The sequence below is a fragment of the Canis lupus genome, chromosome 8 (genome assembly GCF_048164855.1).
Source record: "Canis lupus baileyi chromosome 8, mCanLup2.hap1, whole genome shotgun sequence".
In the NCBI taxonomy this organism is placed as follows: domain Eukaryota; kingdom Metazoa; phylum Chordata; class Mammalia; order Carnivora; family Canidae; genus Canis; species Canis lupus.
The window spans coordinates 69,437,376-69,464,678 of record NC_132845.1 but is presented as its reverse complement, the minus strand read 5'-3'; the positions used below and the strand labels follow the sequence as shown (position 1 = coordinate 69,464,678).

General features: G+C 54.3%; 1 protein-coding gene across 4 annotated transcripts; it reads left to right on the top strand.

The window, feature by feature from the left end:
• Nucleotides 1–1,134: 1,134 nt before the first annotated feature.
• MYL10 (myosin light chain 10) lies at nucleotides 1,135–20,776 on the top strand. 4 transcript variants are annotated; one of them, XM_072833994.1, is made up of 8 exons: nucleotides 1,135–1,266; nucleotides 8,393–8,555; nucleotides 12,316–12,408; nucleotides 12,914–12,989; nucleotides 13,908–14,012; nucleotides 17,471–17,549; nucleotides 20,200–20,248; nucleotides 20,527–20,776. In XM_072833994.1, exons 3-8 carry the CDS (start codon nucleotides 12,373–12,375, stop codon nucleotides 20,623–20,625), a joined length of 444 nt encoding a protein of 147 aa, XP_072690095.1. In that variant the 5' UTR covers nucleotides 1,135–1,266; nucleotides 8,393–8,555; nucleotides 12,316–12,372; the 3' UTR covers nucleotides 20,626–20,776. The 4 variants fall into 4 exon arrangements, with proteins under 4 accessions (XP_072690095.1, XP_072690093.1, XP_072690094.1 ...); XM_072833990.1 differs by lacking the exon at nucleotides 1,135–1,266 and adding an exon at nucleotides 9,948–10,081 and having other exon boundaries at nucleotides 8,422–8,555; XM_072833992.1 differs by lacking the exon at nucleotides 8,393–8,555 and having other exon boundaries at nucleotides 1,161–1,266.
• Nucleotides 20,777–27,303: the final 6,527 nt, after the last annotated feature.

The window sequence follows — 27,303 nt, the reverse complement described above, 5'->3', positions numbered from 1 at the left end:
AGGCATTATGATGGCATTCTTTCTTGCCGAGGAGAGGTAAGTTTTTGTTCTATGAAGACCTTCAACTGATTGGATGAGACCCACCCACATGTGGAGGGTCTTTACCCAAAGTCCACTGATCTGATCTCATCTAAAATACACATTCACAGAAACATCCAGAATAATATGTCACCAGGTATCTGGGCACCATGGCTTAGTCAAGATGACACATAAAATTAACTATCACAGTTTCCCAAGCACGTGGATGGTAAGGTGGGACATGTGGGTCAGAGGAGCCACCTGCATTCCCCCCAAGGTTGGGACTCTGGATGGCAGGACAGTGTGGAAGGAGAAAACTTGGGACACATGAAACTCTGTGGAGTTCATTCTCAGTAGGGAGGGGAAGGGCCCTCCTCCTGCTCTCTCTCTTCCTGTGCCCCTCTCCCCACACAATCCCTCTGTCTGATGCATCCTGGGCTTTGCCTTCCTATCCTGGATGCTCCTCCCCTCCCCTCTGGAGAAAGAAATTCCCACCCTCTGACTCTAGACCAGACATGGCACGAGGGATGGCTTAGGGGTTTTGTTTGTTTTAAGATTTTATTTATTTATTCATGAGAGACACAGAGACACAGAGAGGCAGAGACACAGGCAGAGGGAGAAGCAGGCTCCAGGCAGGGAGCCCAATGTGGGACTCAATCCCAGGTCTCCTGGACTACGCCCTGGGCTGAAGGTAGACACTCGACCACTGAGCCACCCCAGGTGCCCCGGCTTAGGGGTCCGGCTTAGGGGTCTTAGCTCTCCCACCAGTCTCTCTACAGGTGCCCCCGCCCCTGTCCCCGGCTCCAGCCACCTGAAACAGACAGTATGGATAATCAGGGCACTTGTTATATGAATTTAACTTTTTTTTTTTTTTAAGTAGGCTCCATGCTCAGCATGGGGCTTGAACTCAGGACCCCGAGATCAAGAGTCACAAGCTCTACCAACTGAGCCAGCCAGGCACCCCTGTATGAATTTCAACTTTAATTCAAGTCCTTCCTTCCAATAGAATGTGGCTCCTAAGCTTCTCTGATAGAAAAATCCCCAGACCCTCCCCATCTGCTCCCCACCCCCACCCCATTCTGACACCTCACTTGTGATGCAGGTGGGTGGCCCGGCCCAGCTCAGGACCTTGCCAGAGAGAGCTACGTGGTCACCCTCAGGAGGACAAGAGCTACGCACATGTCCCCAAAGCCAGCACTGTTTTCATGATTTCTTTCTCAGAAGAACACAGGCCAATTTCAAATCAAGGTGAATATACTTCCCTTAGCAGTGCAGCTTTGGCCTGACTCCCTTTGGAAGGGTAGGTCTGCCGGCGGGAGCCCGGCTTGATCACAATAAACCTGCCCCAGCAGTAAAGGGCTCTCTTCTCTTCCCTGCAGGGATGTACCCGACTCGAATTATTTGCTTTTTATTCCAAGTCTGGGCCTATTGCAAGGTGGGCAGCCTCCAGTTCATCCAGCACACACTGAAATAGAATCCTCTGTGATATTTTGTCACTTGCTATTTTTACTTATTATAATGTGATTGTCTTTTTATATCATAATATTCACCTGATATATGATTTTTAACTGCAACACAGTATTTTATCATGTGAATTTGACATAATCTCACTTATCCCTGTTATAGAAAATATAGTACTAGCTGTGGTTGGTATTGTTTGCTGCTAATAAAGAAGGTTCAAGAAACACCAGTCCTCAGAGAAAAGATGGAGACATTTAGCTACATTAAAACAGAGAACTTCTTTTTCTTTTAAAATATTTTTCTTTTTCTTTTTTTTAAAGATTCTATTTTTTAATTATATATATATATATTTAAAGATCTTATTTATTTATTCATGAGAGATGCAGAGAGAGAGGCAGAGACATAGCAGATGGAGCAGGCTCCCCATGGGGAGCCTGATATGGGACTTGATCTCAGGAACCCATATCACAACCTAGTCCAAAATCAGATGCTCAACCACTGAGCCACCCAGGCAGTGACCTTTATGAGAATAAACCACATACAGCTTCACATGACAAGACAGATGAATTTCAGTGTAACGGTCAGCTATTGACACAATAATGCCGCATAACAAATACCCCAAGTCTCCCTTCAACGGTGAAAGCAATAGTCCTTCCTTCTCATGAATCTACAGTTTGGCCGGGGGTAGCTTGATCTCAGCTAATCTAGACTGAGCTTGGCTGGCAGCCCTGCCTCAGTCAAAGGTCTGTGGATTGACGAGTGCTACTCTGCTCCAAGATATCAAGACAGTGCTTGAATTTTTGACCTTGCACCACAACATGGCTAAGCCCAAAGTCTTGGGGCAGGAAAATAGTCTGCCCACAGTAAGGCCAGGGCAAAGGTGCTGACCTGGGAGGTGAGAAAGATTGGAGCCAGTCATTCAATTTTCTATACCTAGCAATATAATGTTGAGTGAAAAAACAAGTCCCAGAAGACTTTTGCTGTACTTTTAAATTAAAGTTTAAAAATAAGAAAGGCTAAGGGCACGTGGCAGGGTCAGTCAATAGAGTGATCAACTCTGTATCTAAGGGTTGTGAATTCAAGCCTCATGATGGGTATGGAGCCTACTTTAAAAAATAATAAATAATAAAAATGAACAAGGCTAAACAATGTATTTTGTAAGCATACATGAATATGTTTTTTTGCATACATGAATATGTAATAAAACAAAAATAAGCAAGAGAGTGGATAAAATTCAGGTGGCTTTTGCTGGATGGGATACAAGTTATTGGTGATATTCTAGTTATTGGGTCAGATGAAGGGCTCATGGGTGTTCATGATATCAATCAATCAATCAGTTAAATGAAGAAAAAGCAAAAGCCACGCATGATCCAGTGATGAGGGTGTCCCGTGAACAATGATCATGATCAATCCAGTTCTGTAAGCCTGAGGTCTGAGAAGTTCTGCTGGGCTATCTGCTGACTCACAGCCCCAGCTAGACCCGGACAATGTGGGTCTGGGTTGTTACCATCTCCCAAGTTCCAGCAATATCTCCTTCAGTGTTATCTGTTTCTCCCACAGAGTAGACCAGAACTGTATTCAGAACTCTAGGATAGCACCAACCCAGAAGAGAGTGGGGAAGAAGTCTTTCCTCTACTTCCTAGAGAACATCATCCTTCTGGGCTAGCAGTCCCGCAGGAGAGGTTAGGTGGGTGGCTGAACCTGTGCCCCCAGGACACATATCATACTTGGTTGAGAGAAAGAGTTGAGACTATGCACCTTGGAGAAGGGTTGCCACGTGCAGCCATTGGGGTTGTGCACTGCTCACTGTAGATGTTACCATTTCCCTTGTAGTCTAGGTTCTAGGTGGTGGCAGTACACCTGGAGCTGCGCACGGTGTTCCTGCCTCGGTGACTGGCTCTGGATGTCTGAGATTAAAGACAAACCTGAAGGTCACTATGTACCATATCCAAGGAGCCTTGGCCTCCTGCAGCAGAGGCAGCATTCAGAATTGCTGGACACCTGGGATTCTAGATCAAAAGGACTGGTCAGGTTGAGGCATGGAATCAGAGGCCAAGGAGGAAACCCAGGGCTTGGGTAAAGACAGGAGAGAGACAAAAAGCCAAAGCCTGGCTGAAACAATGTGCTAATGAGCCACTCTGTGTTACGGGTGAAGATGAGGTGATCTTGGGGAATTTGAGCGATGTGGGAGGCCACGGAGCAGCTGCGCCTAGCAGGACTTGCCCCAGGTCTACCTGATGCTCAGCCTGTGGCTGTACTGCCAGTCCCCCTACAGATCAGCCCATAAGCCTGGGCACCAGGGAGGGATGTCTTCCGGGGAAGGCTCTGCTCTTCACTGTCCGCTCCACCGTGGGGGCCCCAGCCTGTGGGGTGGGGTGGGGGGCCCCGGCTCGGTGATTGAGGCCTGGCTAGAGCCATAGGTGGCCAGCTGGGGAAGGAAGCCCCATTTGCAGATTCATTTCTGGGTGAGGATAGGTGGGGACTTTAAAAAGCGGCCCCTCGCCCCCCACCCCCGGCTTCTGATTGACTCCACCCCGAGCCAGGCTGGGGTGGAAGCTGCTGGATGCTGGGCAACTTGGCTAATTGCTAAACTAGGGCAGCAGGGTGTGGCTGACATAATTATAGTTTGTTCTGTTGCCGCTGGCCCGGCTCACAGGAGAGGGTGTGAGGAGGCTCCAAGCAGCAGAAAGCACATATTAGTACAGCAAATTGGGCCTGTTTGGCAGCCTCCGGGCCCCTGGGAGGGCCCCAAGCCCAAGCCCTGCCTGAGCTACCATCTGCCACTGGGACACCCTGCGTCTCAAGGGAGGGCCCATTCGCATCTCCTGGCTCTGCTCTAGGTAGCCCTTGGGGGATGGGGTGTGAGTCTCACAGTGGCACCTTGACCCAGCCCTTCCGTGCTCCGGGCCTCAGTTTCCTGAGCTGTCCAGTGGGATAAGGGGTGTCCGCCTCTTTGTGAACCAGGGGCCCCGGCCTCTCATCCCTGCTCTGGCCCCTGTCTAAACTCAGGCCTTCTGGCTGTGGAGAGAGAGTGACCACCTACCACACTTTCTGGCCCCAGGTGAGCTTTCTGGAAAGCCTCTCTGGGCTCACATACTTGCGGTAGGACAGAGTCCCCCCAGACTGTCTCTGGATGCTGACTCCTCTACCGACCAGGTCTGTGAGCTTAGGCCACTTTCTGAGCTCCCCCGAGCCCAGGCTGGCTGGGAGTGGCAGTTGCAGAATGCCTGCAAATACTTTGGTGCATTCCTTCAAGAGGCAGGGTCTAGACGGCCTCTCCTTGCCACCAGGCAGGCCTGGTGACCCGCTTTGACCAAGACAGTAGGATAGGAGTGTCACTCTGTGACTTCTGAGCTCAGGTCACAGGACGCCACAGGCTTCCACCTCATTTGCTGGGATAGCAGTGCTGGTGTCTTGAGCCACCACATAGAAGTCTGACAGCCGTGGCTTCAAGTCTTCTGGGCCCAGACGCCAAACATGTGAGTCGTCAAGCCTTGAATGGTTCTAGCACTAGCCGTCCAGCTGTCCCCAGCCTTGATGTCTTCCCAGCTGTGGGAACATTCTTTAGATGTTATGAAGCAGACATAAGCTACCCTCACTATGCCTTTCCTGGATTTCTGACTCATAGAACCGTGAATGCACCCCTGTAATTTGGGTGTGATTCTCCACATGGCAATAACTAATAACCCAAATGATTGGATTTAAGTGGGGGTAACCTAGGGAAAGTTCTTCCCAAGGGGCCAAGCTGGGAGACAGGTGGTGAGCCTAGCTACAAACACCAGGGGGAGGGAAGATGGCGACTGTAGAGTGCTGGTCCCAACCAGGTGGGTATACAGGCGATGGCCCAGCTGATAAACTGACAAAGCTGCCACAGTGATGCTCTCCACTAAAGCTGTTTCTCTCCAGTTGAGAGCCCCTCGCTTCTCAGCCACAATCCATGCATAGGTCTCTTATTGTTTGTGTAAGTCAGTGGAAGGTAGTACTGTCACCTCCCTGGATTGAGGATTTAGACCTCTATTCATGCAGCCCAAGGACAGGTTCACTTTTATAATCGCATGTCTGAGTTGAGCTGACTCTGAACTATAATCACTAGGTTGCTTCTGTGCTGCTGAATCCCTGCAATAACTCACAGCTGGTGCTGGGTCTCACCTGCCTTGTGGCTACTGTGGCTGGCAAGACATGTCACCCTCACTTTCTGGGGTGGGTAATGCTGCACCGAGAGCCCCATGCTCCCATTACTGGACATTTGAATTCTCTCAGTTGTAACCTGGTCAGCAGGCCAGCCCTGTCTACCTCTGCAGCCACGTGGGTCTGAGAAAGGAGAGGTGAGCACGTGGGAAGGACCTCCTGCAAGCCCGGGGTCCGGAAGTCTGGGTTCTGATACTGACTTGTCACCACCCCCACCTCCCTCTGACATCCTCAGTAATGAAATCAGAGATTGGGCAGAGGAGCGGTTTCCTCCCCACCCCAGAGGCTCTCCAAATAAGCTCTAGGAGGCTAGGCCCCCAATACCGGGGAGTGCATGCTCCTTGAGGACGATGCTCCCCACTCAGAATCCAGAACAATAAACCCGGCATGGAGCCGAGGGATATCCAACATGCGCTACCGGCACAGTGGGCCGGAGCTCGCAAGGGGCAGGGGTGCGGGGGCTGGGGAGAGGGAGCACCACATGCCTTACTGGCCTGCCCAAGGCAGCATGGCTCCTTGGCCTTTCCCTCCCTACTTCCTAGTGACCAGGGCCAGAGCCTGGGTCAGGCCAGAGCAGCCCACCACCCTGTAGTTAATATTTCAGCCAGAACCCAGACTTAGAGCCAATTAGCTGTTTTCTCCCTCTTACCCCAAAGGAAATTGCCTTTTGCACTGTCAACTCCCTAATTACCAGACGGGAGGACCAAGGTTTTGAAGACAATTAGGGGGAGGGTCTGTCTTTTCCCAAACTCCCTCGTGTCCCCTCCTCCCCAGGCCCGCCCCTGTCTGGAGCCTTCCTCTAATTTGGAACCACTTAGAAAAGACAGAGAAGCCTTTAAAGCTAAGAAGAATGTCTCCCGGAATGCCTCCGCCTGTTTTATGGCTGTAGCTGGGCAGGCTGGCAAACTCACTCACTCTGCAGAAGCACGGATGATGCATCCTGTTCAAGGGGCCTGTGGCTATGGCATCCTGCTGTAAAAAGAGCTATGGGTTTGACTGGGTTTGACGGTTGAAGGGGGAGAAGGGGTCAGGAGTCACTCCCAAACCAGAAGAGGGAGCTTCCGAGCCAGGTTTGGGGACTCTTGGCCAGTCCCTGCCTGGGTCACCTCTGGAGGGTTCGGCTGCCGCCCCTGAGCTCCCCTGGCCCCTCTGCTCCCCAATCCTGCCTGACCCTGGCCCCTCACTTTATATGCCTTCATATCTGGGCAGCTCTGTGAGTGCTCTGGGATGTCCTACACATCCCCCTGCTCTTCCGCAGAGCAATGACAACTCCCGTTTTTGTCCTCATTCTTCGAGTCACAGTCAGATGGACCGCAGCCCATAAAGCCTCCTCTGACAGGTCATGGTGCTCTGTCCCCTCACGCTTGAAACCATACCTGTTTTTTTCATGTCTGTGTCTGCAATGCTCAGCACTCAAAAGTACCCATAAATATTTGATGAATGAATGAATACACGCAGCATACATTGTCTGACTGTGTTACTAAAATGATTCAAACCCAGGAATTTGTCAAGGATGAGTTTTTAGTCTCCCAGAACACCCGGGTAGGGCCACAGCAGATAATCAATGAGCATTTGCCAATTCTGAGTTGCCTCTGCTTGGGGAAGTGGTAAGTTCCCCATCACAGATGATGTGCAAAGCAAGAGTCACTTGAGAGAGTCTGCAAAGGACACTCAGCATCTAGCAGGGCTCAGAGGGCCAGTGGATTCCACTGGATCTCTGAGATCACTCTAGCCAGAAAGTCTCTAACAATGGTTCCCCATGTGGAAGGTTATGTATGAGCAACTCCTGGAGGCCAGAATTACTGAGGCCTCTGTGCTCCTAGAGGCCAGGTGGCTGGAGGCCAAGGAGCAATGACAGTAAGGTCCTAGGCCAAGGGAAAGGCAGGTAGTCACAGATCTACAGAGCAGAGGTCAGAGAGAAGCAGTGATTGTAGTGGAGGAGGGAAGGGAAGGGAAACCAAGGAAAGCTTCCAGGAGGAAGTGAGAGATGATAGAAAAGAAAGTAGGAGGATGGAGGTGTGGTTGGGGTGAGGGAATACTCTCCATGGTCAAAGGCTTGGAGGAAGGAGATTTCGCAAATCATCGGGAAAATGGTGAAGGTCAAGAGGGTGGCCGGCCAGGAGGGAGGCCTGGGGGGCAGAGGACAGCCTGCTGACCATGAAGAATTAGAAGGGACAGTTAGGAGAGATGTAATAGGCGAGGTCACCTGGCCCACTTTGCTCCCTCGTGATGTGGGTGACAGCTGTCACTTCGCAGGGGACAGGCCATGTTGAAAGGCAGTTGATGCCTTTCAAGCTCCCTTCCAGGTCTGGTGACCCCTGGGACCTTGAGTTGCCCTCTGGAAAGTGGGGTGCTCTTCACAAGGGGCTAAGTACTCCTCTGACTTCCCCAGTCTGACCTGGAATTCCAGTTCTGAAGCTACTTACTCCCAGGAGGCCCCTGGCTGAAAGCACAGGCCCCTTGGGGACCACCCCATGGTCCATTGGGCCAAACAGTGTGGCCCGGACGGCAATGGCAACAGACTCGCCATCGCCGCCAGCTCACTGGCCAAGTGAGGGCCGACGACGTAGGCAGAGCTCACAGCTTCCTGGCTCGGGGCCCTGCAGGCCCACCCCCTCGCCACAGCCCTGCTCGCCCCAGGGACAAAAGTTCTCCCCCCATCTCTCCTGTCAGTTATCACAGTCCCGACCAGGTTTTTGATCAGGGCTCCCCACTTTTGTTACAGGGAGAAGGAGGCCGGGCAAGGAAAACATCAGGACATCAGGACTAGTTTGCTAAGCGTATGGAACCCCTGTTGTCACTGCCATCCCCTCTTGCATTTCCCTCCTCCTGACAGCTGGGTGGCTCACTCACGCGGGACTGGCCTGACCTCCGGAGCCCCTCCGTGGGTGAGAGTCCTGGGTGGTGATCCCCAGAGGCAGGAGCTTAGGAGGCCTCTGGCCAGCAGGAAGCAGGTGGTAAAGCCCCAGATGGCAAATCTCTCCCCACGCAGGGCCAGGCTCGCGGACTGGGCAACGAAGGGCAGCTCCCCATAGCTGGTGCGGGCAGCAGCCCCCTGCCCCTCCTTGTGGACCTGCCGCATTTACACAGCCCATCTCCTGCGTTCACCCCAGCCTGCTGGGCGCCTGTGGAGCATGTGGTTGGTCCCTGCCAGGGGTCAGGATGGCAGTCCTGGCCCCAGCTCAGTGTGGAAGTTTCCATCCTACGTCCCAGGGAGGTCAGGGAGGTGAGCATCGGGATGGGCAGAACTTTCCAGAACCACTGGAACCACTGCTTTCAGCCTTAGATGAGTGACTTCACCTGTGAGAGCCTCAGTTTTGTCACCTGGAAAATGGGGGTGAGGACGCATGTTTTAGAACATGCCCTGACCCTTTTATAAACGTGAGCTGCTGCTCTTATTGTCATCATCACGTTTCCTCCCCCAAGGCAGGGATCAGCCATCCTGGGGCCTGGAGGCCTGGAGACCAGCTCCAGGGACAGTTAAGCTGTGCAGTGCCTGGAGCCGGGTGGGCTCGCTGCCTGAGCCCAGCACTGCCGGCCCTGGCAGCAGATCAGAGGTGGTGGGTCCCACATGAGAGCCAACTTGGCTGGACGGATGGGGGCTGCTGGGCTGCGCTGGACACATGGGGTCCTGCCAGGGACAGGTGCGGGCTTGGCTTGGCACATCTGCTGGAGAATTCTTGGGCTGGATCAGGCCTGGTGGGGATGGTCCACGTCTGGGGGTACGTGTGGCCAGCGTGGAATGGCGATCTCATTTTCCAATTCTCTCTCATTGGGGTCACCTTTTCTTTTGGCTCCACTTGGGGTTCCACTTTTCTTTTGGCTGTCTCTGCTTTTTCAGCTCCCCAGATGTTTTCAGTGGCCTGAGGGCTGGAGGGGGTAATGGTAGCACTGGTAACCAACCACTAGGCAGTAGTCGCACTGCTTGAGGGGCCTCTCCCTGAGCTGACTGGGGCTGATACGTGCTTGCCCCTTTGCACCGGTGAAGGATGGTGACCCACTCCAAGTCACACAGCCCAAGGGGTCGGGCCATGTTGCAGCCGTGAATTTTCCCAGCTGGTGAGGGCGGCCCTGCCTTGGAAGCATTGTTGACCTCAAATGGCCCAAGGCCAAGTCCTCCCAGCTGGTCCCAGGCCTCAACATACTGTGCGTTCTCAGCCCAGTGCCCCTTCCTGGGCCATGGTCTCTTGGGTGCAGAGATCCGCTTGGCCCAGAACAGGCGGAGATCCTGCGGTTTGGACAGTGCCTGGTCCCCACCCACTCCAAATGGCCCCTGACAGGTGCCTGGCAGGGAGGCCTCCATCCTGTCCTCTGTCACCTTCCAAACTATTGTCCGGACCTGGAGCACTATTTAAAGAGCCATCTTTGAGAACTGCCTGCCCTGCTGCATCGAGAGGGAGCACTTCAGACCATGGTAGGGGGAAGGCTGGGGCTGCCCTGCCTCCTGACCCTGACCTCATCCCTCGACTCTGACCTCATCCTGGGACCTTGACTTCATTTGTGATTCTGGCCTTCACCTCATGCCTGAACTCACCCTGACCTTGACCTTGCTCCTCTCACTGACATCCTTGACCTTGACCTTGTGTTGTCCCTGGTCCTGACCTTTTTCTTCACCCTTGATGTTATCCCTGCACCTGGCCTGCCCTGGACTGTCCTTAAAGGATGGCCAGTCTATCCATGTAGGTCCCAATTTGGGCCTCTGTCTCCTGGACTTGGTGGGGGGGCTGCCGAGGTGAAGTGGTGGTGGAGGGTGGGTAGGAACGAGGAAGAGGAGGCTAGAGGGAGGCAGGGTGGGCTAGGCTTGGAGGTTTCATGGCAGAGGCAGGACTGCTCCTGTTGAGAGGACATGGCTCCTGGGGGATCGGGGTTGATATTCTGGGATGGCCCAGGTCCTATGCAGACTGCCATGGGGCCTGCCCTGCTGCCCGCCCCTTGCCCCAGTCTCCAGCCCTTGGGGTGGCCCTGCAGGCTCTCAATGGCACGGCACTTCCAAGTCTCTGGCTCTCACACCTTCACTCTCCCTCCTGGCCTGAGAACTCTGACCTGGCTGTCAACCTCAGCTCAGAAGCCACCTCCTCTGAGAGGTCTGCTCTGAATACCCCAGCAGAAGAGGGGCCTCCCTGTGTTCTCAGTGTCTGTCACTCCCTCCATCACTCTCTACTGATCATCTGTCTCCCAGCTGGACAGGGAGGTGGGGGGTATCCTTGGGGACAAAGCAGGGCCTGATTTGGCACGAGGTCCCTGGGACCGGGCACAGGGCCTGGCTAGAGGTCAGCAGGCACCTAATAAATGTCCTGATGCTCTGTGGTGGGCATCATCTTGGTTTAATAAATGGGGACACGGAGGCTCCAGAGCAGGCAACTGATTTTCTCAACATCGCAGGGCTGTGAGCGGCAAAGAGAGGATTTGAACTCGGGTCTGGGGGATGCCCTTCCGCCGTGAGGTGTTCCTTTCGGAAGGGTCCCAGCTGGGAGAGCAGGAGGTTGGCTGGTCAGGGCCCTGAGGCTCAGGGTGCTCCTGGGGAGTCCGAGCGAACAATCCCGTCCTCTCCTGGGTGTCCTGGAGGAGGGCCTGGCACACAGCGGGGTGACGTGCCACAAGAGGGACGTAATAGGCTGGCTGAGGCAGGATGGGGGACACCCAGGCCGAGGGCAGGTCCTAGGAGAGAGAGGGTAGACTAGCCCACAGGCGGAAGTGATTGTTTTTTATTAATCAGAGGGAAATGTGTATGTAATTATGTGAGATGAGCCCCGCAGGGAGGTTCCTTTCTTTATGATGTCTGAAGGGATTTATAAATATTACAGAGGTTTTACAGCACCATAACGTCCTGGCTGCCCTGCCAGCCCCCTTTCAAAGGATTAGTGGAGACAAAGCACCCAGTAAAAGCTAATTATAAGTCAGCCGGCGCTGCTGCTCCTGAGCCTGGGAGCCGGAGGGGAAGTGGGGGTGAGTGCAGGGTGGGGGGGGGGGACAGGCGTGAGCTCGGGGAGGGGAGACCACACAGGGGCTCGGGGTGGGCAGGGGAAGCCCAGGTCCTGGGGAGGGGGGGGAGGACAGGGGCTTGGGACCACCCCTGCCCCCTCCTGCCCCGTGAAGCCCGGGCTGTCCTTCCCCTTGTGGCCAACTCCTGGTGAATACTGCTGTGGGTGAGGTCCCCTTGGTGGGGAAGGTCCTGGGGACCCAGAGCTTTCGGGGAATGCTCAATGGCGGGCTCTCAGGCCCCTAATATCCTGAGAGAGGCATGTGGAGGCAGGACGGCTGGCCAGAGACCCTCCACGTGGATGGTCACCTGCTCTGCCTGCTGTAGAGATGGGTCCTGAGCTCTGGCTGCTGGGCCCTGGGTGGGCGCAGAGGAGCCCCGAGGAGGGACCGACACAGGGAGATGTGGCCCAACACAGGGAGATGTGGTCCTCTCTAGTATACTGCTCGGGTTCCCCATACTGGGTCAGGAAGGTGGGGGGTCCCCAGCCTCCAGCCTCTGCTTACCCACAAGTCTCCCTGTCCGCCTGCTGCACCCTGCCGCCCGGGGCGGCCGTGTCGTTTGGGACCGTGGGTGGCACTCTGGGGGGTGAGGCGTGGGGGGCGGACAGGATGCATGGTGACCTCTGGAGGAAGGGCTCCTGCAGCACCCCACCTGGCACCTCACAGGCACCGCGGAGAGCCCGCAAGAGAGCAGAAGGCGGAGCCAGCTCTAACGTCTTCTCCATGTTTGATCAATCCCAGATCCAGGAGTTTAAAGAGGTTGGTTGGTCAGTGCGATGCATGGAAAAAGCACTTGGGAGGGGGGGCGGCAAGGCCCGGGTCACCCTCAGTCTGTGGGGGTGATGATGTCACTCCCCTTAGAGGCTGCCGGGGTGCACCTCCACGCCTAGGGGTGTGACTTGCTGTGTTTGGGCAAACCCCTGCCCCTCTCTGCCTAAGCCTTTGCTTGCTGCATGACCTCAGGCGAGTCCTTCTGCTCTCTGAGCCTCAGTTTCCCTTTCTGTGAAATGGGGTTGCTGCAGCATGAAGTGAGGGAGGGCCATAGCGCCCCAGGTGTGCAGGGGGAGCTGAGTGGGTTAGCCAACACTCTTGTGCTCGTGCCATGCTGAGCCAGGACGCCAGCCGGCCAGAGGGGTCTGTACTGAGGTTATCCAGACAGCAGTGTGCAAGACAACAGCCCCGGGTGTGTGTGGGGGGGGTCTGGGGAGGGGCTCAGGCTTGGACGAGTGGGTAGGTGGCTGCTCAGTACCCATGTCTCCACCAGGCCTTCACCATCATGGACCAGAACCGGGATGGCTTCATCGACAAGGAGGACCTGAGGGACACCTTTGCTGCCTTGGGTGGGTGACCAGTAGTTGGGGAAGCTCAGCGCTTGGGGCAGAACTGAGCCCAGGCCTTCTGGAAAGAGTGGGTGCCTGGGGACAGGCCAGGGCAGCAGTTGTAATGGGTGTGAGGGGCTTGGGTGCCATGGGGATACAGGGGAGGGGTGGCCGGTGCCTGGAAGGTCAGGGGAGGTTCCTGGGGGTTCGAGGCAGTCTGGGCCAGGGATGCAGGGCGGGCACCAGGTGCATGAATGGCCCATGCAAAGGCCTGGCCTAGGAGGCTGGGGTGGGGTAAGAGGGCAAGAGAGCAGGGGGAGATGCTCGGGGAGGAGGCTGGACATGTCCACAGGACTCAAGGCTACTGGGCTTCGGCTGCCAAGGGAGGCTTTTGCCCTTTCTAAGGGCCCACAGAGACGCCTTAAGGCATGAACGGGGTGGGGGTTCAGGTCGCAGGAAGGGGGCATAACCAAGTCATGTCTGAACTAAGCTTTGAGCTCCTGGAGGTACGGTTTTCCACTGGGACCATGAGGAACTCCCGAGTCCCCCCACCCGACCCCAGGTGACCTCCTCCTGGAGCATATGCGCTCTGAGCTCTGCACCTCTGTTTCGGCTTCTTTGGGCCTGTTCCTTCATCTGTGAAATGGAGATAATCACCCACTTGCTCTCCTTTCCAGGGAGGCCCAGGTGGCAGCAGTGGGGGTGGTGAGGCTGGGGGCAGCCCCAGGCTAACTGTGGCTGAATGTGTCCCCCTTCTAAGGTCCCCCAGGAGGTGGGCAGGGCCTGAGGGCTGAGTCGGGGTGGGGGAAGTGGGAGAGTAGAGTTGGGAGACCCTGCAGGACGCTCCCTGGTTCTGAGCTCTGCTGTCCTGGGCTGCTGGCGGGCAGGATGCCCTCTGTGCCTCATGGTGATCCTGGGTGTCCCCCCTTCCTCCCCCAGGCCGCATCAATGTGAAAAATGAGGAGCTGGAGGCCATGGTGAAGGAGGCCCCTGGGCCCATCAACTTCACCGTCTTCCTGACCATGTTTGGGGAGAAACTGAAGGGTGAGTGGGGCTCCAGGTGGCCCTGGGGAGGGCATGGGCAGCCTGGCCCTGTGTGCAGACAGCTGGGGGCATGGTATAGCCCCGGATGCCTCCTGGGCCCCGCCCCAGTTTCTACCTCTACTCAGAGTAGGAGTGACTGTAATGATGCCTGCCTTGCGGGATGGGAGGGGACAGTTTGTGTGAAAACCCTCCGCCCAACATCAGGACGGGGCCCCAGCCTCACTTCCCTATCCCCGGGCTCATCTTACCTGCTCTGCCTCATGGCCAACGGGAGGAAGGATACTGGGAAGGGGGTTCTGGAAGCTACCGTGACTGACCCCAGTACCAGGAGGGTCATTCACACAGCTTCCAGGGAATGGATCTAGAGGCTCAGAGGTCACCATCCCTGTGCCAGGTGCCCCAGCATCAAAGTGGCTGGGATAGAACCCCAACCATGACTCCTCGCTCTAACCATTGCCCCTCCTGAGATGCAGCCTCAGGCCTAGGGTGTGGGGTCAGGGCAGTGGTCAGGACAATCCCGGCCCCTTTCTCTCTGGGCCCCAGGGAGCTACCCTTTGCTCCTTAGCAGCATTTTCCTGGGCTCAAGGCTTCCTGGGCTGTGACTCCCTGGGAGGTGAGACTCCTCCCCACACACATCACCACCCACACTCGGGCTGCCCTTGCTTGGTGGCCGCCCACTGATCCCCAGGGTGACCTTGGGCCAGGCTTTGCACCACAGTTTTCTGTCTGTATAATGGGAATTGTATTGGTTTCCTGAGGCTGCTCAAAGAACCACAAATTTGACAGCTCAAAAAAGCCGCAATGTTCTCTCTCATTTCTGGCATCTAGAAGTCTGAAATCTGGACAAGAGTTTCCATCAGGGGCTCAAGGGGAGAGCCCCACTTATTTACCTCTTCTGGCTCCTGGTAGCTGCCTCCTCCCATCCCTATCTCTGTGGTCACACGGCCCCCTCTTCTTCTGCTTGGCCATCTCCCCGTCCCTCACTCTTAGAAAGACAATTGTCACTGGATTTAGGGCCTATTGGGATAATGCAGAATGGTCCCCCCATCTCAACATCATTTCCTTACATCTGCAAAGACCCTTTTTCCAAGTAAGGTGACATTTCCAGGTTCTGGAGATAAGGACACAGGCATATGTTCTGGGGGTCACCCTCAACCCACGACAGGGGTGACCCTAGCAACGTCACGGATGATGTTTGGCAGCAAATCATAATAATCTCATGGGTTGTGGCCTGCTGGAAAGTACGACAGCCTCCACACACACTGTCCTGGCTGTTCCTGGAGCTAGAAAGCCAACCTGTGACCTAATGGCCCCACCCTCCATGGAAACTGAGGGCCAGACATGGAGTGAGTGGGGAGCTGGAGCTGGCCCTCCTCCGGGAAGCTGTTAGGGGTTATTCCCGGGACTGTGACCATCTCCTTGAAGAGCTCAGAACCCCCTGGGGCTGGGGTAGGGGTATACTTGCAGGAAAGACATACATGACTCTAGCCAATGATTCTATGCAGGCGGCAGAGGCCCGAAGCTCATGTTGGTGACGGCTGAGCTAAGAGCTATGATCCAAGGCCAGGTGGGGCCAAGAGACTGCAGCTTTTTTCTCATCTTTGCAGGGGTACCAGGCTCCATCTGAGCTTGTCATATGAACTTGGCTGAGCCTGCACACTTGGCCGCAGTGAGGACAGGAGAGGGGTCAGGGGGGCTGGGGCAGGCACCCTCTCATCCCTCTCACTGGGATGAGGACACTTGGCCATATGATTCCCAATGGCCACTCTGCAGCCCATTCATTTGTTGTGGTTTGCAGTCCACAGAGCAGAGATCTTCTGTGGCAGGAGAGAGGGGAGGGTCGGGCCAGGGTCATTGCCCAGGAGGTCACTGCTCTGGCCACTGGGCCTGAGCCCGGGACCACTGGTCCTTAGGAAGGTGGGCTGGAGCCAGCTTGCCCCAGCAGGGAGGACTCTCTCAAACCCTGGGAGGCCAAGACTTCCCACCAGCTCCCCACCATAATCCCTTGGGCACCCCCTCTGCTTCTGAGACCAGAATCTGGAGTGCCTGGGGCTCTGCCCCAGAGGAACCCTGGGCTGAGGCTCTGGACTGGGTAATCCCCCCAGGTCCCTACTGCCCTCCTTGGAGGAAGCCCACAGCTGTGGCCAGCACTGTGCCAGGCTCGGTCATTCAGGGACGCCGAGTGATTCAGATAGCATCCTGCCCGGTATGTGTCTCCAGTCTGACAGATGGGAACACAGAGCAGCAGGACAAGCTGGGGGCTCTGGAGTCCAGAGACTCAGTTTCAGACCTTCCCTCCCCTTATCAGCGGGGACCTCAGGCAAGGTCCTCTGTCTCGGTTTCTTCTTTGACAAACTGAGGACATCAGTACCCACCACATGGGGTGTCCTGGGGCTTCCAGGAACTAAAATGGCACACAGCACTCAGAGGGGTTTGTAACCATCACTGATCAACATTTGACCAGATCTTTATCACTAGCGACCCATTTTGTGAACTGATCCTGGGAGGTGGGTAACAAACACCACCTTTGCCTCCACGTCCCTGGTGACATAGCTGAGCCTTGAGAAAGGACAAGGACATGCCTGGTCTGCAGTGAATAGAGGGGCAGTGTGACAGAGGGAAAAAAGCACCAGGTCTCCTGTCATTCATAGCTATGAGGCCTCAGTTGAGACCCTGCCTCTCTCTGGGCCTCAGTTTCCCCAGCTGTACAACCAGGGGGGTCCCATTGTGGTAATAGACAACTCCTTCTAAGGACATCTTCCCCCCCAAGCCCACACAGTGGAGGTGACAAAACAGAACTTCTCTGGCTGTGCCCCCGCAGCCCACCACCCTCCACCCACCCCTACCTCTGGCCTGGACCATCTTGCAGACCTACCAGTGCCCCTGCCCAAGCCCAGCCTTCAAGCCCCAAGTACAGCACTGTCTTTCCAACCTGTGCATGTCGTGGGTAGCAAGAGAGGCCCAGAGGTGACCCCACCCCAACCCCCACCCTCACTAATCATGACCTCTGAGCTTCAAGTTTCTCCATTTATAAGATCAGGTCCATTGGTAGGAGAGTTAAGCATGCAGTGCCGCCTCAGTCCAGGCCTGATCCTGGAGACCTGGGATCGAGTCCCATGTCAGGCTCCCTGCATGGAGCCTGCTCCTCCCTCTGCCTCTCTCTCTCTCTTCCCCCCGCCCCCCGATTAATAAATAAATAGAATCTATTTTTAAAAAAAAGGTGGGGTCAGTTGGGGTCTACCTGTACAGCTGTGCAGGCAGCTCATAACTAAATGTAATGCCCTCGGTTGTTACTCCTACTCCTTGTTTCTCAAAAATCTCCCTTCTCTTGCTCCCACTGTGGAGTGGACACTGGGGACGAAGCCCCCCCCCCCCGCCCCCCCAGCCCAGCTCCTGCCCAGCCCCAGCCTGTACTCCTCACCCTGGCTCTCTCCCTGCCTTGTGTGTGCTGCTTCTAGGTACAGACCCTGAGGAGACCATTCTCCACGCCTTCAAAGTCTTTGACACCGAAGGAAAAGGTTTCGTCAAGGCTGATTTGTAAGTCCACTCTGCCCTTCCTTTTTTTTTTTTTAAGATTTTATTTATTTATTCATGTGAGACAGAGAGAGGCAGAGACATAGGCAGAGGGAGACATAGGCTCCCTCCCTGCCAGGAGCCTGATGTGGGACTCGTTCCCCGGACCCCAGAATCACCACCTGAGCCAAAGGCAGATGCTCTACTGCTGAGCCACCCAGGTGTCCCCACTCTGCCCTTCCTTTTGGCTTTCCTTCCCCAGATGCTCAGGTGATAAGCGAGCTGGGGTGAGGACGGGGTGGGCTGTGCCCCACTCTCCTCTGGCACCCAATGCTTAGCCAGCTCGGGCAGTGTCTGGCCAGGAACCAGGAGGGCACTGCCCTGCCCAGCTCAGTCATTGCTCGGTGTCTCTTCCCCTTTCTGGGACTCAGTGTTCCCGTTTTTACACGGAAGTGTATATGGAGTGTGGGGTCACCAGGGGCAGATTTCCCAGTGGTGAGGTGGAGTGCGGGTGGAAGTGGGCCTTCAAGGGCAACAACGTGCTGCCTAGGCTGGGGCAGGGAATGTTCTAGATGCAGGAACACAGCAGTGAAGGGACAGGGCATGGGGTCTGTGGGGTTGGTGAGAGGGTGGCCGGAGGCTATGGGGGATGACAGGTAGGGGGAGAGCAGGGAAGGAAAGGTGGGCAGGGTCTAAGTGGGGTAGCTCCTGCATGCAACAGGCCCTGGATGCTGTGTCTGCCCTGGGGACCACTGGGCTGGCATTGTGGAGGTGGGGGCACTCATCCTGCTGTGCCTCAGCCCAGTGAGAGTCCCGAGCAGAGCCAAGGGCGGTGGGCAGGGCCAGCCTGCCAAGAGGCTAGGACACCAAACTCCCTGGGCAGTCGTTCCAGAGCTTCTGAGGTCTCGTTGGGCCTGTGGGTGGCCTGGGGCAGGTAAGATTTCCTCCCCAGGCACAGGCTTACTGACTATTATGATGCTTGAGGCCTTGGCTTTTTTTTTTTTTTTTTAAAGATTTTATTTATTCATGAGAGACACACAGAGAGAGATACAGAGACACAGGCAGAGGAGAAGCAGGCTCCACGCAGGGAGGCTGATGGGGGACTCGATCCCTGGATCTGGCATCACACCCTGAGCTGAAGGCAGACGCTCAACCGCTGAGCCACACAGGCATCCCTTTTCTTTTCTTTTTTTTTTTTAAGATTTTATTTATTTATTCACGAGAGACACACAGAGAGAGGCAGAGACATAGGCAGAAGCAGGCTCCCTGTGGGAAGCCTGATGTGGTACTCGATCCCAGGACCCTGGGATCGCAATCTGAGCCAAAGGCAGATGCTTAACCACTGAGCCACCCAGGTGCCCCAAGGCTTTGAGACTAGATTTGCTGCCCGCTGGAATCATCACATAATGGGGGTGTTGGGGGACAGGAGAGGGCAGGGGCTGGGCAGAGGGGAAACAGAGAAGGTCCATCTTGTCTCTCACACCTTCTCACCACCCCCACCCCTCCAAAGTTGTGAGTCACATGCTCCCCAGGGTAGGCGAGGGGTTTGTTCAGGGTTCCTGCAGGCTGGGGCCCTCTCCTTCACCCCTCCCTCGGTCTGTGCTTCCCAACACTCCTCTTGGGGGCCCCCAGGAGGCAATGAGGGCAACCCCCGGAGTGGCCTGGACCAACCCCTCTACTGGGACTCACCTTTACTCCCACCAGTGCAAGGCCAGGCCTGTCTCAGGGACCCAGTTTGGGAACTGAAGTCCCCCCCACCCCCACCCGGGGATACGGGACCTGGAAGCTGTGGCGACCTGCCAGGCAGGCCACAGAGAGGCTCTGGCTGAAATGGAGTCTGAGAACAGTCCCCAGCTTGGAGAGTTGGAAACTGTGACTGTCCCACAGTAACATAAATAATGGAAAATGTGCGTTGGTCCTTAGCGGGCTCGCCACTGCCAGTGCTCAGGGCCCGGCTCAGGCCTCTGGTCCTTCCCTGCCTGCTGTACCCCCTGAGAGGCCTAGGGGCCCTCCGAGCTCCTGGGGCAGGAGTTCTTTGGGGCTTCACCTCTCGCCGCCCCTCCAGGCCCAGGCAGCTCTGACCTCTGCAGGCAGCTGTTCCCCTGGACATCCCAGGGACACGGGCCCCACCATCACTGCAAATCCTGATGTTTCTCGAACCTCAGTTTTTCCCTGTGAAAGGGGGCTCATAGCACTTGCTTCCCACGGCTATGAGGAGCAAAGGAGACCCAGGCAGGACCTTCCCATGCCTTGGCGGAGCGCAAGCACCTTGTACTCTCGAAGGCACAATGCAGATGTCAGCTCAAGCCACCCACTGACCTTGTGGTGCATCTAGAACCGAGGCCGAGAGGCTCCACTCAGGAACCTGGAGGTTGATTATTAGCACACAGTGGGCCATCAGAGTGGGCCCTAAGGTCATGGCAGGGTCCCAAGTTTCACTTCATTTGGTCCCCCACCTTGGAGGAGAGTCTGGGTTACAAAGGAGGAAACTGAGTCTCAGTGATTGAGGAGTCCATCTGAGGCCACACAGACACCTGGCTGGTGTCCTCCTGGCATACAACGCCTCCCCGCCGCCTGTCATCTCTCACAACCCCCCCTCCCCACTGGGGATCTGCATGTGCACACCCCAGGGTGGTGCTTCCCCTGAACCTGACCCTTCCTCTCCCCTGAGCAGCATCAAAGAGAAGCTCATGACCCAGGCAGACCGGTTCAGTGAGGAGGAGGTGAGTGCGGGCTTTCCAGGGCACTGCCTAGAATCTTCTGGGGGAGGTCCTGCCCAGCCCAGCCCCAGCCCCGTGAGATCGCTCTTCTTTAGACGCTGACTCCTTGGAGGGGGACAAGGAGGAGTGGGGGTGGCTGCGGGACCCTGGCCTCTGGGCCCTCAATCCCTGGCTCTGTCTGCAGAGAGGGGACCAATGTTCTGCCTGTCGCCCCCGGGTGACGTCCCGGCTCTGGCCCCCACTCCACCCATGTCCAAGCTGACACCCTGCTCCTTCTCCAGGTCAAGCAGATGTTTGCGGCTTTCCCGCCAGATGTGTGTGGTAACCTGGACTACCAGAACCTGTGCTACGTCATCACACACGGTGAGGAGAAGGACTAGGAGGCCAGGGATCCCCGCCCCCACCATTCAGAGGCAGCAAACACCGGCGGTGTTTTGGGGTGACCACCGGGGAGCCCCTACAGCCCACGTGTGCAAAGAAGAGGCTCCCCTGGCCCCATGGCTCGGGGGCAAAGGGAGAATAAATAACACTAACGAGGCCTGAGTTGTCGTGATTAATGCTCCTGTTGGTGAGAAAGCAAAACATTCCTGTGTTGGTGGTTTTTCCAAAACTTTTTACTTCCCCCGGCTTTGCTCAACTGTTCCTGATGAGCTGGTGTTTAGAACTAATTGACAGTTTTAATGATCCCCAGCTGGGCCACAGGACATTGCCTTCATTTAGGAAGCTTTTATTGAGCACCTTGGGCGTGCCAGACCTGATGCTGCTCTGGGGGACACACAGATGAGCCAGCCCTGTCCCTGGGCCAGAAGGTCATGCAGTGAGGAGGACAAGAAGTGGGGTGGGGACACAAGGGGAGGGGGAGGGGCCGTGCAGGGCAGATCTTGCAGCTAGGAGCTGGGCAGAGGCCAAGAAGGTGGAGGCCAGGGTTTGGATGGATCCAAGTGACTTTCAAGGGGTAGGCAAGGATTCCTTAAACAGGACACATGTAGCATCAACTATAAAATAAATGAAAGTGCATAAATTAGACTTCATCAAAATTAAACACTTCCACTGAGCAAAAGACACTGCAGAGTGTGAAAAGGCAAAGCCCAGCATTGAGAATAGGTTTTGACAAAGACCTTGTATTCGGAACATACTTTTAAAAAATCCTACATCGGGGCACCTGGGTGGCTCGGTTGGTTAAGCATCTGCCTTCAGCTCAGGTCATGATCCTGGGGGTCCTGGTATTAAGCCCCACATCAGGCTCCCTGCTCTCTCTGCCTCTCCCTCTGCCGGTGCTCACACTGTCTCTCTCTCTCTCTTTCTCAAAAACAAATCTTAAAAAAAAAAAAAACCCAAAACTTTATGGAGAAACATTAAAAAGATTCCTACACATCAATAATGGAAAGCTAACAACCACACATGTGCCAACAAAAAAAAATAATAGTCTCCAAATGGCCAAGAAAGACTTCATGAGATGCTCAGCTTCAGTGCTTATAAGGAAAACGCAAATGAAAACCTCCTTATAGAACACACTCACCGGAATGGCTAAAATTAAAAAAGATCGACAACACCAAGTATTGATGAGGATGTGGAACAAATAGAAGTCTCAGAGTTTGCTGGCAGGATTATGAAGTGTCAACCACTTTGGCAGCCTGCAGCAGTCCTTCCTCCTGAAGTTAAAATGGGTGCAGATCCTGACCTAGCACGCCCACTTCTACACAGATACCGCCAGAAATGTCCACACATATCCTTCAAAAGACAAGTGTGAGAACTCACGGATCTATAAGAGTCCCAAATTGGAAGCAAAAGAAATATCCATCAAGAGAAATGACAGGGTGCCTGGGTGGCTTAGTGGGTTAACTGTGATAACTCTTGGTTTCAGCTCAGGTCATGAGATCGAGTCCTGAGTCGGGCTCCATGCGGGCGTGGAGCCTGATTGACATTCTCTGATTTTCTCTCTCCCCCTCCTTCTGCCCCTCCTCCTTCTCCGCTCAAGCATTGGTGCCCAAGCGCTCTCCTGCTCTCGCTGTCTCTCAAAAAAAAAGAGAGACATTTACCGAAATGAATGTAAGATGTCCACACACTGGAACGCTACACAGCAGTAAGAATAAGCTGACACACACCACAGCACGGTGACGCTGTGATCTATTATATGACTTGGAAGAAGACACATACACACAATGTGCACCTGCCTGGCTCCCTTGGTAGAGTGTGCAACTCTCAATCGAGGGTTGTGAGTTCGAGCCCCATGCTGGAGGTAGAGATTATGTAAAAATAAGCTCTTAAAAAAAAAAAAAGACAAACACAAAAGAAAGCACCCTTAACTTTTAAAATGATGGCATACTTTAAAATAACTTTTTAAAGGACACCTATGGGGCTCAGCGGTTGGGCGTCTGCCTTCAGCTCAGGGCGTGATCCCGGAGTCCCAGATCGAGTCCCCCATCGGGCTCCCTGCAAGGACCCTGCTTCTCCCTCTGCCTGTGTCTCTGCCTCTCTCTCTCTCTGTGTCTCTCATGAATAAATAAATAAAATCTTTAAGAAAAATAACTTTTTGGGGGCAGCCCCAGTGGCTCAGCAGTTTAACTCTGCCTTCAGCCCAGGGTGTGATCTTGGAGATTCAGGATCGAGTCCCACGTCGAGCTCCCTGCATGGAACCTGCTTCTCCCTCTGCCTGTGTCTCTGCCTCTCTTTCTCTCTATGTCTCTCATGCATAAATAAATAAAATCTTTAAAAAAAAAAAAAGAAAGATACCTTTTTCATTAAGATAAAATTCATGTACCATAAAATCCATCATTTTAGAGTATATAATTCAGTGGTTTTTAGTATACCCACAGGGCTGTGCATCTATCACCACTATCTACATCCGGGACATTTTCATCACCCCCCAAAAGAAACCCGTTAACAGTCACTCCTCATCCCTTTCTGTGCCAAGTCCCCAGCAACCACCAATCTACTTTCCTTTTCTATGGACCTGCCTATTCCAGACATGTCATATAAATGGAGTCATGCAGCATATGGCCTTTTGCGTCTGGCTTCTCAGCGTAATGTTTCCATGGTTCGTCTGTGTTGTGGTATTTTTCCTCTTTATACTGAATAACATTCTATTGTATGGCTAGACCACATTTTGTTTATCCACTCATCTCTTCATGGACGTTAGGGATGTTCCTACTTTGGGGCTATCATGAGTAACAGGGTCGTGAACATTCATGTGCAAGTTTTTGTGCGAGCATGTTTTTTATTCTCTTCTAGGAGTGAAATTGATGGGTCATATAGTAACTCTATATTTAAATTTTCCAGGAATTGCTAAACTGCTCTTCAGAGCATCTTTTCAAAGTGACTGCACCATGTTACATGCCTGCCGGCAATGCTCCAGAATCTACTTTCTTCACATCCTCACCAGCACTGTTATTTTCTGGAGTTTTTTTTCTTTTTCAAACTTTTAATTTTTTTTAAGTAAGCTCTATGCCCAGTGTGGGGCTTGAACTCACAACCCAAGATCAAGAGTTGTATGCTCTACCAACAGAGCCAGCCAGGTGCCCCCACTGTTTTTTGTTTCTTTTTAAATAGCCCTCCTAGTGGATGTGAAGTGACATCTCATTTTGGTTTTGATTTGCATTTCCTTAAACGATTGATGATGCTGAGCATTTTATCACGTTCTTATTGACCATTTTTCTATCTTTTTTTGGAGAAATGTCTGTTCAGCTTCTTGGCCCATTTTTAAATTGGGTTATTTATCTTTTTTGTTGCTGAGCTGTAAGAATTCTTTATATATTTTAGATACTAGGCTCTTTAAATACACGATTTGCAAAAATGTTCTCCCATTCTGTGGGTTGTCTTTTCACTTTCTTAATAGTGTTCTTTAATGCTTATTCTTTCTTCTAAGAGTTTTATAGTTTCAGCTTCCGCATTTAGGACATCAAGACATCTTGAGGGCTTTGTTATTGTTGTCTATGGTGTGAGGTAGGGGTCCAGCTTCATTCCTTACCTATAGATATGCAGTTCTTCCAGCACCATTTGTTGGTGAGACTATGTTCCCCCTTTGAGAAGTTTTGGCACTCCTGTCAAAGATGAACTGATCAGAATTGTATGGGTTTATATCTGGACTCTCATTTCCAATCCATCTATCTCGATGTCTAAGAGTGCATACTTTTTGATTCCACTTATGTGGAGTTCGAAATCAGGTGAAACTAATTTATGGAGGCAGAAGGCAGAATAATGGTTATTTTTGGAGTAGGAAAGGGCCATGAGAGAAACCCATGGGAGTTGAAAATGCTCTATGTCTTGATCTGGTGGCAGGTACTCAGGCATAGACATGAAAGATGATCAAATGGTACCATTAAGATTTGAGCAATTAATGCACTTCACTGTATTTATGTTATATCCCAACAGGAAAGAAGGGAGCAAGAAAAAGAAAAAGAAGGCAAGAGAAAGAAAGAGGAAAGAGAGAAAGTTGATGGGGAGGGAAGGAGGGAAAGAGAAAAGACACTATAGTCAGGATACAGGGTGGAGACGATGGGCATTGGGGGACCCGTGGGGACATGGCTTTGGTGATTGATGGCACCATGCCCTGGATGGGAGGACTCAGAGGAAAATTGGCCCTGCAGAGAGAGGCTGAGTTCAGTTTGGGGCTGAATGTGAGTGGCGAGGTGCAAGGAGCAGCTGGATGCTATGCCTATGGCTCTAGGAGGCAATGGCCAGCATGGGACGCAGAGCCAGAGCCTGTGCTGGCCTGTGAAGAGACAGCTGGCAGTGGGACAAGAAGAGGCCAGGAAGTAACCCTGAGCCCTTAGAGCAGGAGGAGGACCAGGCAGAGAGCGGTGGTCAGCAGGCTGGGGGGTGAGACCTGCCGGAGATGATCAGATGGAGGAATGCCAACAACGCGGGATCCCAAGTTCCAGGCTCCAGGCTGAGGTCTGCATGCACCCTGATGCATCTCAGCCCTGTGAGTGCAGGACAGGAAAGGGAGGCAGAGAGCTTGCCCACGGTCATTGGTGGGGCAGAGAGTGGAAACCAGGCTGCCCAGCTCTGAGCCTGCCCCTGTAAGCTCTACCCTTTACTACCCAGTGCAGTGGGATGTGGGGGTAGGGACAGAGTTTGGGGCCACAAGGAGAATGTTCCTTTCCTTGTCCCTCACCCTCCTGAGTTCCTTGTTGCCTGTGGGGGAGGTGGGGAAGAGGTGTGCCCATCAGCCTGGAGCTCCCTGGCTCAAGGGCAAGGTCTGCGGGCCGGGGCTGGGGAAGGCCCATGGCAGAGGGGAGCAGTATTTGAGAAGAGCCCTCTCTCTGCCCAGGCCTTGTTCCTTCTGCTCTCTAAGAGTTTGGCTTTCCTGGAAGTCAGAATGTCAGCTGCCGAACCCGTCAGACCTGTTTGTGCCCTGAGGAACCAGGCCAGAGCCAAGCTAGAGGGCACAGATGCCCTGGGCACCTGCTGGCCCACCTGACACCCAGCTCCTGCAGTGACCCAGCTCCACAAGGACACCGGGCTGCCAGCGGGGAAGGCCAGAGGGGCTCTGTGTGGCTCAGGAGAGGAGACTGGGGGCCATTCCTTTGCTCATTCATTTCTCCATCCTTCAGACATCCATCCACTTACACCCCTCTGGTCCAGGGCCCAGAGATGATCTGTAATGGCAATAACGCCCACTTCTGTCCTCCATGGGCTCTGGCCTCACAGGCATGGGAGTGAGCTGACTCCCGTGGCCCAGGGAGAAGAAGGCAGGAGCAGAGCGCTGGGTCAGTTGTGAGGCTGGTAGTGGCTCCACGGCACTGGCCTCTGCCCCTCTTGGCGACTCCACAGCATGGCTTGCTCATGGACCCTCTCCTTCTACTGTGGTTCATCGGTGATCTCGGCTGTCCCTGACCTGAGCCCACAACCAGGGGCCTTTAATCTCTCTGACTTTCCATCCAGTTCTCGAGGTACACTTGGGTTGGCCCCACAGGCCTCCCAGATAGGTCCCCACTGGATCCTCCTCTACTCCAGGAAGCTGGGGTGGGAGTTGAGTGTCCTGAAAGTCCGAGAGAAATTGGGAGCAGCATTAATAGACTAACTATGTTAGTGAGTTAATAGACTCACTATGTCTCCTGAGTCATATCTGGAATTGCTTTTTAAAGGTACAAGAACCTCCTTGTGACCTTCCTAACCTCCCCCTGCACCACCATCCTCTTGGCTCTTTGGCTCCTTGAGTGTGCACATTTCCTCCTGCCACAGGATCTTTGCATATGCTCTCCCCTCTGCCTGGAACACTCTCCCGCCTGGTACCACCCCCTCCTTGGCCCACCCACCCCACTCAGCTTTCTGTTCTCCGCTCCGCCTTGCATCCCCAGTTTCTGCTGCCTGGAATGGGTCACCCCCCCACTCCAGGGCATTTTCATGGCACCAAGTGGCGTTTGCCTTCCCGTAGGTCTTTAAGCCTGGGATCAGGTTGGATTCTGTCCTCCACCGTACCCCTAGCACCCTGCACAGGGCCTGGCACTTAGTAGTCTCTTGAGAAACATTTAATCAACTCCAGCAGGCCTGGAGAGTGGACCTGAACTGCATGAGGCCTCTGGAGGTAGCTTCTGGGGCCAGTGCTGTGGGCTCCGGGCCTCCAAGAAGGCATTACTATGGGCCAGAGCTTATGGGCAGGGCCCACAGCCAGTCCAGAGCCCACTGCTCCATGGGGGCCTGCCCCATCCATTTGGGTCTCAGTCACCCACAAACAGAATGGTATCCCATGGGCCCTGGAGGCTCAGGGATCTCCAGCCCCCTGGGCAGCAGGAAACCCTGAGGCCGTGGGCTTCCCTGGGCCTGCTAGCTGTGCTGTACGAAAGGTGACCCGTTCTCACCTGAGAGCTGGTCAGACTGGCTCTCCTGGAATTCTTGGTGGCCCCAGCCCGGGCCCGGTAGGTGACGGGCAGCAAGCCCAGGCACAGCCACGGCAGGCCTCCAATCCCCAGGGAGCTGGGTGCAGGGATCTGGCCCTGCCCTGGCCCCGCCAGCTCCCCCAGCCAGCTGGGTCTCATTGAAGGTAATTAGCCCAGGGAGCCGCCTGGGTCTTGGCATCTGATTTTCCACTGTGATCCGTCAGCCGGAGCCTTCGG

Excerpts from the sequence above, each read along its gene's own strand:
- MYL10 (XM_072833990.1), top strand. Across the intron at positions 17,550-20,199 it reads GGTTTCGTCAAGGCTGATTT|CATCAAAGAGAAGCTCATGA; the intron begins GTAAGTCCACTC and ends TCCCCTGAGCAG. Across the intron at positions 20,249-20,526 it reads ACCGGTTCAGTGAGGAGGAG|GTCAAGCAGATGTTTGCGGC; the intron begins GTGAGTGCGGGC and ends CTCCTTCTCCAG.